This window comes from Ambystoma mexicanum, chromosome 7p (assembly GCF_040938575.1).
Source record: "Ambystoma mexicanum isolate Mex_15411 chromosome 7p, UKY_AmexF1_1, whole genome shotgun sequence".
In the NCBI taxonomy this organism is placed as follows: domain Eukaryota; kingdom Metazoa; phylum Chordata; class Amphibia; order Caudata; family Ambystomatidae; genus Ambystoma; species Ambystoma mexicanum.
The window spans coordinates 608,853,352-608,867,413 of NC_090939.1; the positions used below are offsets into that span (position 1 = coordinate 608,853,352).

Sequence of the window (14,062 nt, forward strand, 5' to 3'; positions counted from 1 at the left end):
TTGGTAAACTTTTGTCATCTATAAACAAAATGTGTAAAACATTGTTTTTGGGTTTTTTTGCATATGGCTTTTCATGGGTCAAAAAACATACACACATATAAGGCCTTACCTGAAACGGATGCACTCCACAAAAAAGAGAAAATCAGATCAACCAAACTCACGACATTAATTGAAATTGAACTTTAAATCATGTGCTTTGATGTAGTATGAGTTAACTATTTGGTCGTTTTCGTGTGTGAGCCATTTGTTTTGTGGAGTAGTGCTGTTGCATAAGTTAAGGTTTAATTTGCAGTGTGATGGACTTTGGTTAGAATGAGAGTAGTAACTTTAACTTTGCCGTAACTTGCAGATCTGACATTTTTTCCATTAAGATATATATATATGTATCTTTTTTATTTTACTGTTTTAAGAGCAGACCTAGCTCAAGAGCAGTGGTGCACTGTACACAGTGTGGGTAGCCGGCATTTGGTCTGGCATCTTTTAACACTAGCGCAGTATTGTGAGGTTTGTGCATCGGTATGTGCGTCCATTGGAATTAGGGGTTACTAATATATATATTACGCCATTGCCCTAGCGCATGACATTGTTAAGATTAAGATGAATTGTATATGGAGTTTCCGAAAATATTGTTTCTTAATAACTCTTGCACCCTTCCATGAAAAAATGTGAGAAATTCCAAACAATGTTTTGGGAAAACCAACCCTGCATGGAAAATTTCTGAATTTTTCCTGAGCGGCTTCATATTTTTTTTATTGCACTTTGGGCCAAACAAAATATTTGTTCCCCTATGAGAAAATCCCATGTGAGCTGTTCAATTATCTCAGGATTGGCTGTTTCGATTTGCAAGATTTTGAGGAGATATCTAGATATTGGGCCTCATTATAAATTGGGTAGTGCAGTAAAAATATGGTCCTGCATTACTACACCGCCCAACTCCGAGTTTGGCAGAGAGGTGGGGGATGCTCCACCAGCTAATAGCTTTAGGTAAGTCTGCTACCATTCTGCCAAAAAAATGGTAATTCACCAAAATCCTCCATGGAGTCCTATGGACTCCAATTAATGGGGACTAACACTGCCTACTACCACTTGTAATCTGGCGGTAATAACTCCGGAGCAAGTGGCAGCAACGGTAATTTAGTTACCGAGCAACCTGTGGGACACCGTGCACGGAGGATGACAGAAGAAGGACAACCCATCCCCTGTCTGGGAACCCCTCCTGGAATTGCAAGGTCTCTGGAGCAGCATAATATGAGGACTACAGCCCTAGAGGCACTGTGTTGTTGGCAGAGCAGCCGCCAAGAGAAACACTGGTGACGACGAAACCCAGAGCAAGAAGAAGTGATTGGCGGGGACGGTGCCGAACGAGGAAAGCAGCTGAATAGTACTGGAGCCTCGCACCGGAGCAACACCAGTTGGAAGACGCAGACCTGATGGTCAGGTACGCGTGTGATTCAAGGGGTGCAGGAGGTACAGGAGGTGCAGGATGAGCTAGAAATCCTAAACAAAGTGAAAAATAAGAGTCGGAGACCCTGGTAATTATAGAAATAAAAGGTGGTACATTTGGCAGAGAAGTGAACCAAATGATCAAGGGACATTACTGCGAGTCTAGGACCTGCACCCATACGAAAGGAAAAAGCCTAAAGTGATCCATAATAAGAGGGTCTGTGGCCGCGTGAGACGAAGAGAAAGCCTATGAAGGGCCTATTGCTTGGCAGGAGAGTAAAACAAGCAGTCTAACAGTGAGAGAAAGAAAGACTGCCTGTGAAGGGGCCATTGCTTAGCAGGAGAGTAAACCAAGTGCTTCAGCATATTGCGAGTCTAGGAACTGCACCCACAGGAGAGTTTGGAACAAAATGGTTTGAGAACCTTGGAACTGGAAAAGAACTGGAAATCTGTTTTTATATTATATGAGAAGAAACTGAAAAGACATGTATTCTTTTTGAAGTATAGGGGAAAGGAGCAACCCCCTATTAAAACATTATTTCTTGAACATTATATTTTTTAATCCTTTTGAAAGCCTGACTGGCCGCTGGCATTTATGTTGGCTTGATGAACACGATATCTTCTTTAGAGTGAGATCACCACTTTGTTAGTTTAGAGTGAGGGGCGGAAATAGGTTTTGGGGACGTGACTGGGACAGTCCTTTACTTTTGGACATCCCAAATATTTTCACTAGTTCTTTTGAGGCAGGGAAACCCCTCTTAGATTTAGGGATAGAGGGGCCTTTTGCCAACCTTTCTTGATCAATAAAGGTCTATACCCCAAAACATGCCACCCTTGTGTCCCAGCCTTACCACTGGCACCTCACTGTATACTAAGCCATGCCTGAAAACTTGCATCAAATGCTATTTTTCAGGAGATGTAAATTGCATACATGTACGAACTAGACAACTCTTATACACCTCCTGCAATTATAAAAACTCACATCAAAGTCAATCCTGACGTCAATGTGAGTTTGCATACGGATAGGAGGTGTATATTACCTGTGCATTTGATTATTTTTTACCGAACACCCCTATGCTACTAATGTGCTATATACTCCCCTGCCAGATACGTACACATCAAACACATATATGCCTTACACCACACACTCTTATGCCACACGTTTTTACACCACTTTCCTACCATGCTCACAATTGAGACACATGCTCTTATGACACACACTTACCACACACATACAATACACATTTTTGATATGTAAATGAAACATATTGGAGATGTACATTGTGTACATGCATACACTGTAAAACCTTTATATCCTAGCCACTTAGACATTAAACACTCATACACCGTACACTCTTAAGACACACGCACATACGACACACACTAATGCACCCAGTTGCCTAAGTATATAAAGGCTAGAAGACATCTGCTAAATTAATAGGCATGTTCTCCACATAGAAGGGAATTGTAGAGCAATTAGACAGAGATGTCGGGCATATCAATAGTGGTTTAACCTAAATTGACTATATGAAATTTGATAAACAATTGGAAGATCCGGGTGTCCCGAATGCCGTAGATGTTGGAAAATAACCTTAAGGGGATCATCAATTACTGTGGTAATTACAAGTTTATAAGGATATGTAGCTTAAATATAATTCTGATTAACTTTGATGAGCTGCCTGGACTTAGGCAGTTTAACAATTTAAGCGCAGCGCATGCAAAGGAGTGAATTTTGCTCTAACTATAGATTTACTTGAGAGTCACTCACTCAAGATCGTGGATATGTAGTATCGCGCAATAGTGTAGTGGTCACCAGTCTAGCTTCTATATAGCAAATGAGGGAGAGACGAGACGCGTTCTCCCGCAAATCTGACAGATGCCGAAAGGCTGGTGAGTGAGATGCTTGTGAGTTTGAGCATGGCCCCTGGAGAAATTGTATAGATGTTGCAGCAATAATTAGTGGAATAATGAGTAATTAGGTGCCCGTTGGGATTTCTTCCTTTTTCCTTTTCATTATCTGGCTATCTGTAACTATTGTCAACGTTGAACACAATTGGGTTGGCTGGATGACATGCAGAATCGCGCGCTGGCAAATGCTGACTTAAATGACAGAAACTCTAATTAAAGAGGGTTGCTAATGTACGAGAGTGTAGGTAAGAAGATTTTTACAATAGGTTCTATAAACAATATGTGATACTGTAGCACGGGTGCACTTTAAGAGTGAAATTGATGTGACTCCTTGGAGTACAGATAAATTGGAGAAAACATTGTTGCCCTAAACATTTGTGAGGGTGAGTTACAATCTTATCAATTAAGTGGAAACAAACAAATGTACAGTTTGATTTAGTGATGCTAATTGCCCTCGTTTTTATGTTCCATATTTGGGGGATAACACAAGAAATCAGATCATTGGAATAGGTCATTATGTATTTTGGTTACTTTTTGGAATGATGTAACACACAACAATACTGATCATTGATCCAAATGAACTTTTGCAAGAGACTAACAGGTCCTTTACTTTTCGTTTTTCCCTTTTTGTCTACTTTACCTAAAATGGCAGGTATCTATGTTGATGCATTATAACTGTTGCACATAATAATTGTAATATGATTTGGATTCCACCATCCCTTGATACACCTTGTGATGTGCTCACCCAATTGGGTTTGTCAATTATGTTTTTGATTAATTTCTATATTGATGAATACATCATTTCTATTGTATATAAATTGTGCGTAAATCAGCCTCAGAAGAAGAGACATTCTCGAAACACGTGTCAGGCTGATCCTGTTCTACCATTAAACATATCTAAAAACCCGTTGTTTGACGAAGTGTGATTGTATAAACTTTGTATGATAATGTTCTCCACAAAGTCAACATGTACGTGTATGAAATTAACATTATGTAGAAGTATACTACTAAACATACAAAAAGCCAGGGCTAACTTTGATGCTAAATTTCATATGCATAGAAGACGCATACAAGATGTAAACTGCACTCATGTATATACTGTAAATCATATCACTCATACACCATAGGCTTGTAAGATGATGCACTCATATGGCAAACCCACATACACTTATACAACATATACTCATACACTGTATGCCATACTCTGCACAGAATCGTGAAATTAAATATAAAAAAACCTTAATCGAGAGTTAAGGTTAATCTCACAAAAAGTGAAAGTCTACAAAGAGTGGCAATAACGTATGTAAGGTCCAAACACACACTGTATACCACTACAAATGCAACCATAAAACTTCGAAGTATAAACACTCACTCCATACCACTACGAATCCAACCTTAACCCACTCTTCAAATATTAGGCAGAAGACATCAATAGTTGTAGTGAGTGTTAAGGTTGAGTTTGTAGTGGAATACTATGTTCTTCCTACTATTTTTAGACTTTAACCTTTTGTGAGATTAACATTAACTCTTGATTTAAAAAGGTATGTATATATACATATTCAATGACAAAACTTAGTTAAGGGGACGTTATGGTTAAGTTGCACTAATAAAAACCGATGAAAGTACAAACAATACATATGAAGACCCACAATGCATATAAATCAGAGGCACATACAGGGAAACTAAAGTAAGGAAGAAAGAAACAGCATCATCACAAAATGTTAATAGCATTAAAGTTTATCTTCCTGTATACAAATGAATTGTGTGTTTCAGGCCTGCTATTTCCCCATGCATGTGCACCATGAGCTGAGACCAAACCCTAAGGAAAGTACTTTAAGAACATACAACAAGGTTAATGTTTTGATATACAGCACCTTTTGAATTTTAATATTCTGATTGTCAGTGAATAAAACCATCTGGCCTAGATTTTTCAGGAACCAAAATAAGTGAGCCAGATATGTGATGTCATCAGTGATGTCATCAATTACATTTGTGATGTCATCTTTGATGTCCTGGGTGTTAGTGAATTTCAAAGGTTTTTATTAGTGCAACTTAACCATAACGTCCCTTTACAAAGTTTTTTCAGTGAATTTCATAGGTTTTTTACCAGTGCATGCTATTTTCCTACAACTTACTAATATCATATTTAGCCAATAAGCAATATTTTTGTCCAATTTACAAATTTCCAACATAAAACTCTGCCATTTCCCACATTGTAGCATCATTTTTAACACGTCTATACACTTTGTGCAACTTTTTAAAATAATTTTGCATCCGTAGATGTCTGGGAACGTCTGACTTAATCGCAGACCTTCTGGTCAGTGCCACGTGACCATACGCTTGCCCGTGGCATTGTGACGTGTTTGCGAAGGCGTCTACACTTCGTGATTGGATCTGTGCTTCGAAGACAGTTCGGAACTGCATTTTCTACTGATCTACAAACTTCAACTTCAAAATTTCCTTTGCACACCTCCTACACCTTTCCGTACGCATTATCCATTACCAATCTAGTACACTGTACATACTTGGAAGAATTTTATCAAAACTGCTATTTATCTTATGAATGGCATCAGTTATTGCCATCCCTCGTCCACAAGAGCCACCACCACCACCAGCTGGAGGACCTTCTCAACAAAAAAAGCACAGTACTTTCAAAAACAATGAAGAGGACCAAGAAGATGAAGTGCCTACTTCTAGCACCAAGATCAAATCATGGGTGTGCCAGTTCTTTGATACTGTTGGGAGTGTACCAAAGGCTAAAGCTACCAAAGTGAAATGCACAGAGTGCAATTTTGTACTCAGTCGCAGACTACCTGGACAGTACTCCTACGGGACCACCTCCATGCAACGCCACACCAAATCCAATGACTGTACTCTTTAAAATCTGCAAGGAACTGGCCATTCCTGTTGCAGTCTTCCTCTCCTATTCCCTCCCAAGCTCTCTGTATGGCTCTGGCTTCTCACTTCTCCACTAAAACTCAGGACATCCTGTCCTCTACCTCTTCTTCTTCTCCCTCTTCCTCTCTCAGCACCACTTTGGCCATCTCTCCCTCTCCTCCTCCTTTCTCCCTGACAACACCTGATGTGGTTTCAAGACAAGTCTGGTCTATGAAAGTGGTGTCCAAACAGGTGCTCCCCTGCTCCTCCAGAACCATCACGGACCATATTGACACCCTCAATCGGCCTTGGCCGATTTCTGTAATCACTCTTTTGCCACTGGAACTTTCTCCTTTCCCCTTAAGCACTCCCTTGTGCACACCTTCCTCAAGAAGCCATCTGCTGATCCTACCTGCCCTGCCACGGCATACTAATCTATTGACTCTGTGAGAACCTGGGCATCACGAATCAGGCCCTGGAGTGGTTGACCTCCTTCCTATTGCACTGCCCCTCCCAGGTCCAACTTCTCTCTGCCACCTCTCTTTCTCTACCTGTGGCGTTGCCCAGGGCTCTATTCCCTTACCCTGGGTTTTCAACCTTTACTTGTCCCCTTTGGACCACCTGATCTCTTCCTTCCCCTCTAACCTTCAGTGTTATGCGGATGACACTCCGCTTTCCTTCAGGCTCCAATCAGTCTCCTCCCCTCTCTCACTCATTCCTAACTGTCTGTGATTCAGGATTGGTGTGCCTCCAATGGTCTCTACCTCAATGACAGTAAGATGGAGATCCTTCTCATTGGGACCCCTGCTCCTGCTTTACCTCTCTCATTCTGGCCCCCTACCTTGGGCTCTCTTCCTTTGCGTTCCTGTGAGGCAAAAAAACCTTGGTGTCATCGTCGACTACACTCTCTTTCTCTCCTCACATCTCGCCAAGAAGTCCCACTACCAGCTGTACCTCTTCAAAGGGATCTTCCCTTTCTCACTTTCCCCCAGAAGCTCACTGTCTCCAGAGCCCTGGTTCTCTCTAGGTTGGACTACTGCAACAGCCTCTTTCCCAATCTGCCTTCTTCTACTTTCCGCCCTCTGCAACTAATCCAGAACAGGACTGCAAGACTTACCCTTGTCCTCAAGCTCAAAGACGCCAACTCTCCAGCCCTGAAATCTCTCCACTGGCTCCTGGTGGCTGCAAGGATCAAGTTCAAGACCCTTGCATTGTCCACAAAGCGTTCTGGGGCCGGGACCCAGACTACATCCAATGCTCATTTCCAAAATACCTTTCTTCTATAGCCCTTCACTCAGCTACCTCCAACTCTCTAAGGGCCAGACACTTCTTCAAATAGAGAGTGGGAGGTATATCTCTCTCCTCTGCAGGTGCTGCCCTCTGGAATAGCCTCCCGACCTCTTTCAAACTTGAGTCGGACCACCTGAAGTTCTGGAAGCAGCTCAAAACGTTCCTATTCACCTCTGCTTTCTCTCTCTCCTTCCCGTACTGACCTACCTGCCGGCTGTACCGACTGGTTGCTTGGCTACCCTCAGAGTCTCACTGGGTACCAGGCTCTTTCTTGATCAGTCACCCCCTGAACTGCCTCCGGGCCTACCCTGCACTTATGGGCTGTAACCCTAAAATCCCTTGTTCTCACTGCACTACCCAGAGCCGCGCTGCCCTGGCTGCACTTACCCAGAGCATTGCTGCTCTGTTTTCCCCACCCCTCTCGCTTGCACTCCCCCCTCCCTTTCCACTTGCACTTCTCGTTCTCGCACTTGCACAATCTGAATGAAACGAGGACTAGTAAGATCATTTGTCTTGTCCTCTCTCTGTCTTCCTCTCCCTTGTCTTGTCGCGCCTAGAAATACTTGTGTACAGGAGCGTTATAAATGACTTGTCACTGTCCTACACAGTAATGTCCTCCTGTGCTTGGTAATTGGCTACCATATGTTGGGAGCTAAAAAAGCAAGTGCAAGAGTGAGGAAAGTCTGCTAACCATGCAGTATTGAGAGCACTGGAGTTACTATAGCGATGAACCTTTCCCTTAAATTAATTTACGGGTACTTAATTGTGTTCTGCCCAAGGGTAATATTGTTATTTTTTTGCATTGCCTGCTCAGTCATATACATTCCATGTTTGTCTTCAAAATAAACTCCAAGCAGATAGGAGCACTAACATTCGATGTCTGCGGTCCTTTAACTGGGAGATGACGTCACCAGGACAGCTTCTGGGATTGCTACACAAGGTCTTTTTAAATATGACAAACTCATTACAGATAGGGTTTAACTGCTAGATATAAAAAGAGGGACTGATCTAGTCACCTTAAAAATGCCTCCCGCTTGAGGTTGCTGGGCTAGCTTCGCCTCATCCATCCCGTTGGTGGCGGTGGTTACGTACATCTCGGAATAATCCTTTCCACCAAAACAGCATGAGGTTGTGTTATCCACTGGAAACTTGACAGTCTGTATCCTCTTTCCTGCAACGAATTTCACAAGTTGAGAATTCAAAATTATTCTATAAACTTAACAACCTGGAGCCAATCTTTCATAAGCCACAAGCCAGAACATGTGGACATCCCAAGCAACTCTGAAGAGCGCCATGTCGATAAATGCTTGTTATCAACATTTATTTCTCACACCTTGGGATGGGATGGGAAAGAACCACAGATGTGGCTGCTTGGGACTATGCAGAGCAGTAGTAGGTAACAAGGAGGTAGTTTAAACATTACAATACCGCTATTCCAGGCTGTACGTATTATTGTGCTATACGTCCCCTCAGTCGTATGACGTAAACATCATGCCATAGCCACATCCAACAGCATATCCTTCCTATGAACATGCGCATACCGGTCTCCGGATCGATGCGTATCACTCTTCCGCCGCTGTAGCAGGCCACCCAGAGTTTCCCCTCTGCATCCGTGCACATGCCATCGGGGATACCTTCGTCCTTCTCAAGCTTGTACAGGTGTCTGCGGTTTGCTGCAAAGGAGGATGAACATTTCAACGTTTCATTTAAGGCCCACGAGCTGAATACTGAACATCAAAATATAGGCTTGCAATAAATAATTAATGTTCCGGTGATGGAAAACAAGCTTACTGTGCAAGGCTCTACAAGAATAATTTATTCCGGTTAACTCTGGTTTTCCTTTGTGTGGTTACTGTTGAGCATGTTACTCTGGCACTCTGTTCACAATTGAAAATAGCTTTCGATGGGTTTTATTTAAATTGCATATTTTTTAGCCACTTAAGAATGGAGAGGGCTGGGACCTCAGATTGCCCTTAAAAATATATACTTGTTTATTTTTACATTTGTATAGCGCACTAAACCCTGGGGCATCAAGGCTACTATAACTGGTCTTTGGTTTTTTTTTTGCTGGAAAAATAAATTCTGTTGAATATGCGATCCTCCATCACCTTAAAGGGGCAGCACATAAGCGCGTCACGTGTACGCTGATGCGCAGTAGCTGACGCTTCCGTTTTGCAGACTGGAGACCGGAAACCTGAAGGGTGCTGGGGCCCAATAGGTAAGTGGGAGGAGCAGGATAACGGCGGGGGAAGAGGGGCGGGGGCAGGGGTGACCCAGCAGCGGAAAGGGTGTGCATGTGAGAACCCCCCATGAAATTGACTAGGAGAAGGGGGAAGAAACGGGGCTCCCTTGATGAGGGTGTCCTTTACCAGGTGGCCTTACGAAACGTCACTCTTTTAAAACAGAGATTCAGACCTGGATCCCACGAGAATCAGCATTAGTCCATCTTTTAAGTGCATGTACAAGGAACAGGCTAGATGCAAGGCTATGGCCTCTGAAATAGTTTCAAAAAGAGCTTTGAAAACCCATTTTCTTGCAACACAAAGGGAGGGAGTGGGCTTGCCAAGGAGATGTTTCAAATTCTATTTTAAGTGTAGTGTTTTTCTCAAGTACATGGTAAGATTTGCATATCTATCCCATTATGTTCTTTAAAGTGCCTCCTTCTCAACATGGTTTTAATCAAATAAAGAAAAAGTCACAGAAAGCTGCAGGTGCGTTTACAAAAGCAACGTTTCAATGGAACTGACATGCATAACATTTTGTAACAAATTACGATGAGCACACACACAGGTGTTTTTAATGAAGGCTCATAACTTCCAGATTGTAATCTATCTTAATTGAATAATGGCAGTGTCAGAGGTAGCCTGGCACTTCAACTACTTAGGAAGTAAGGCCGCATTCACGAGATACTACCTTTGGCTTGATCATCTCACGACCAACCAGTACTAACATTAGCAGCTCGTCTGGTTCTAGCCCTCGGTCAATAGGACCAAACTTCCAAGGGCCCTCAAACTCTGCACTGGTCCCCTATCCAGCCAGCACATTGCTCTTAAAACAGTACCCATAACTATCGGGACCTTCTGGTATGTAGACCCTTGATACCTCATGAATGGGATGCAACGCTGCACTCCCTTGAGGAACCTCTGCAAACGGACTTGTCGCCCAACCATCCAAGCAAGGAAATAGCAGGAGGTCAATCGTGTGGATACAGCCCTGAATTGTGGAATCGGCTGTCCCCGAAGCTCAGACTGGGACCGACCACTTCATATATTTACTGTTATCCTATGTACTGCACTGCCCCCTCCCCTTTCCCCTCACACTTTTTCCCTTTCCCCCTCCCCTGCACTTGCGCGAGCTCAATATCACCTGGTCTAGTAGGATCGCGTTGTCTCTGTCTTCCCTCTGTTTTTCCTCCCTTGCCTCATCGCGCCTTGAAACACCTGTGTATAGGTTACCAGCTCCCCTAACAAGGACTTGCAGACCTCTAGTAATTTTACCAGGGCTGGTGATTATAGAACAGAACTTATACAAAATGTCAGTTTTAAGTCACTCTCTCCCCTTTTACCTTTTACTTCTGCTCTCCTACCTGTCTCTTCTTTTCCCAAGCATGAAGCATGCTTACATAAAATATACGCATACACATTTCAATGCAACTTAGACCATCACTGGCAGACTCTTGACTCGTGTGTCATAAGGTTTTCTCTTCTGAAGTACACTTAAAAATGCTTTATGGCTAAGAAGTTGTCTTACAAATTTTGGCGGTGTTCACGTCGTAGTCGAAGGCATCCACGGCGTAGGAAAGGCTGTCTATGTAAAAGAAAGTCTTGTGATCAAGGGACCAGTCCAAACCATTGGAGATGTCCACTTGGTCAAAGTTTTTCACCACAGAGTGGTTTGCGAAGAGCGTGAAAAGGGATCCTTGGTTCCTCTCTACCACAGCCGGGCGGATCTCCTGTGACATGGTACCTGCAAGGAAAACACAGTGTACTCACAGGCTGAGGGGGCGGGGCTCTTCATTCAACCGTAAACAGAAGGCGGGTGCTTTGAAAGTCAGAAAGGGGCTCTCATCATTGACTAGTCACATACAAAGAGACATTCAACTCAAGTAGAATGTTACTGGGATACAAAAAAGAGACCACATAAAATATATATTTTAAACAACCAGAGGATTAATACATAAAAGGGTCTGGTGTTCAAAATAAGCGTTAAGCAAGCTGTTGCCTCCCCAAAAGCATTAGAAAAGAAATATTGAAGTGTTTGATTTAAGTTAGGCTTCCTCGCCCATGCCATGTTATTAGAAAGTCAATAGTGACAATTCACTTCTCACATTACCCCCCGCCCCCCTTTTTTGTAAAACCTTTGATAACAAAGACTCCATAGCATCTTAATTTGGGATTGAAATTAAAACGTTTGGCATCCTCTCTCACAGTAGTTCATCTTATTTTTGGTTGCTGTGTTTAATAGTGGTATTGGAAAGGTTTAATGGGGCAATGAAGGCAGTGCCAGGGCACCCAAGTCTACCAACAAAAAGGAAACTAACGCTACAGCGTTGACATCACTGCCTCCCTCCCTTGGTCTAAAAACCTCTCACGGAAACGGGTCTGACATCAGTAGCCCACGGAACCACATGTTCTGATTTGAAAGCAACAGTGGCTGAAATAGAGCGTGGCAAAACAACCAAAACCCTACACACTAATTCAAGATCTTGTGTTCCCAACACAAATAAACAAAAACAGTGCTGTTTATCTGTTTTTATATTTTATACGCGAGGATGGTCCCATTGTGGGACTGCATATCCCAAGCAGACCTGAATACATTAACAGCTTGGGTGGCAGCCATCGTAAAGACCAAGCAATGGAAAGAATCCTTGAAATAGGGGGCCTGCATGAAAACCTGTCGGTTATTGGATAGAATGGGTTCACTTGTCGAGCAAGCATTACGGAGTGGCGAGGCTTTCTATCACGTCTCAGTGGTGATCGTGCACACGGGAGGGGGGTAGAGGGGGAAGAACCATCCACCCAAAGATGCCCTTCAAACAGATGAACTTTCAGGTAGCGTGCTTGGTCTCAGAGACTATACTTGGCATGGCGTGAGCATGCCCTTATGTCGTCCAGAACAAAAATCAAAGCAGACCTGGCAGGTGGTGAAGGTTAATGGTGTTGTTTACAGGAAATTGATGCAAACCAATCAAGAGCCGTTTGCGGCCTCTCCATAGATCGTTCATAAGCAGATAGTGAAGCATACAAGGCAACCAGAACACCAACATCCTTGCTACAAAGTTGAGCGCAGTCTGCACACTGTACCTGCGAAAAACCTGCCCTGGGGGTCCACCTTCCCATCATTGAACCTATTGTTGGGTTTATCCTCGTCGACGGTGGCAATGGTGCTTGTAGAATGGTCTTCCCAGTTGAGACTGGCGAACCTGGTTCCCAAAGCGACAACATATCCCCCAGACTTCCGAAGGGCCACCGAGCCAATGGGAGCATCTGTAGATGGAATAAGAAAAAGGTAAACATTTCCATCCTCTTATGTAACCAAAGGTACATGTAAGATATGATATCCCAAAAATAATATTTTTTAGTTTTGTTGCTGCCTGAAAGGTGCGTAGGTCAGCTTTGTGGTTTGATATTTAAAGCAGTAGAGAATGTTCATTCGACCAGACTGCTTTACACATGGACACATAATGATAGAATAGCTATATGGTGTCCTAACAAATACCTTGTAATGAAAACATTATTACCGAGTGTAAGTAAGGATAGTCTATATTGTATGTACACAGGGCAAACTAAACCCAACACTTACTCTTAAAATAATAACACTGCTTGAAAGCTTGTAAATGTGTCAAGGTTCTTAACATTTTATCCCTAGTACATTTTATGGTTATGATTTAATTATATCACACTTTTAGGTAGCGTTTAATGTTGTATTTCTATTACTTTGAAGCACTAAAATTGCAAAACCTGGATGTTACTCAAATTAGCAACCTGAGGAGGATGAGAGGCGTACTTAGGAAATGGAACCTGGCGCGGAAAGTTGCCCACAGATGCCTGCACAAGCGCTTAACTCTTTCAAGCTATGTGGACGTTATATAGCATTTGGTACCCATCGCCTACATCTTAGACAGATAATGGTCAAATCATCATCGATAGAAATGAACCTCAAATACTGAGGCTACGTAGACCCTACAAATGGACAATGGCATCAAACTGCCCAGACAGCTGCCTTCAAGTTGATGGAGCATAAAGGAAAGGTCATTTAAAATAAGTTGTTTTCCTGAACTTCCTGTACATTCATTTGCAACCATATACCGGCCCTTATTGCAAGTTGGTGGATTCCCGAATGGCAATACCGCTTCAGGCAAATACCATTGCCGCCTCTCGTGTTGCTGCTAATCCTCCTCATTGTGAACAATACACGGCTGCAATGGATCAGGACATTTGGTGGGAGGGGAGGGGAGGGGAGGGGAGGGCACTGCGGTCTTTACTGTAGCTTTGCCATTCAAGCCGGCTTCTCCAGTTGTAGGCAATGATACTCCCACCGGCTC

General features: G+C 42.9%; 1 protein-coding gene across 3 annotated transcripts in view; it reads right to left on the reverse strand.

Moving 5' to 3' along the window:
- The window catches only part of RGN (regucalcin), a 157,102-nt gene that overhangs the window by 4,607 nt on the left and 138,433 nt on the right, over positions 1–14,062 (reverse strand). For 2 of the 3 annotated variants that reach the window (XM_069636621.1, XM_069636620.1), the window contains exons 3-6: positions 12,822–13,004; positions 11,269–11,484; positions 9,060–9,191; positions 8,535–8,689 (exon numbers count right to left, since the gene is read on the reverse strand). In XM_069636621.1, the coding sequence (XP_069492722.1) occupies positions 8,535–8,689; positions 9,060–9,191; positions 11,269–11,484; positions 12,822–13,004 (686 nt within the window). The remainder of the gene's footprint in view (positions 1–8,534; positions 8,690–9,059; positions 9,192–11,268; positions 11,485–12,821; positions 13,005–14,062) is intronic. The other variant, XM_069636622.1, reaches the window with a different exon arrangement.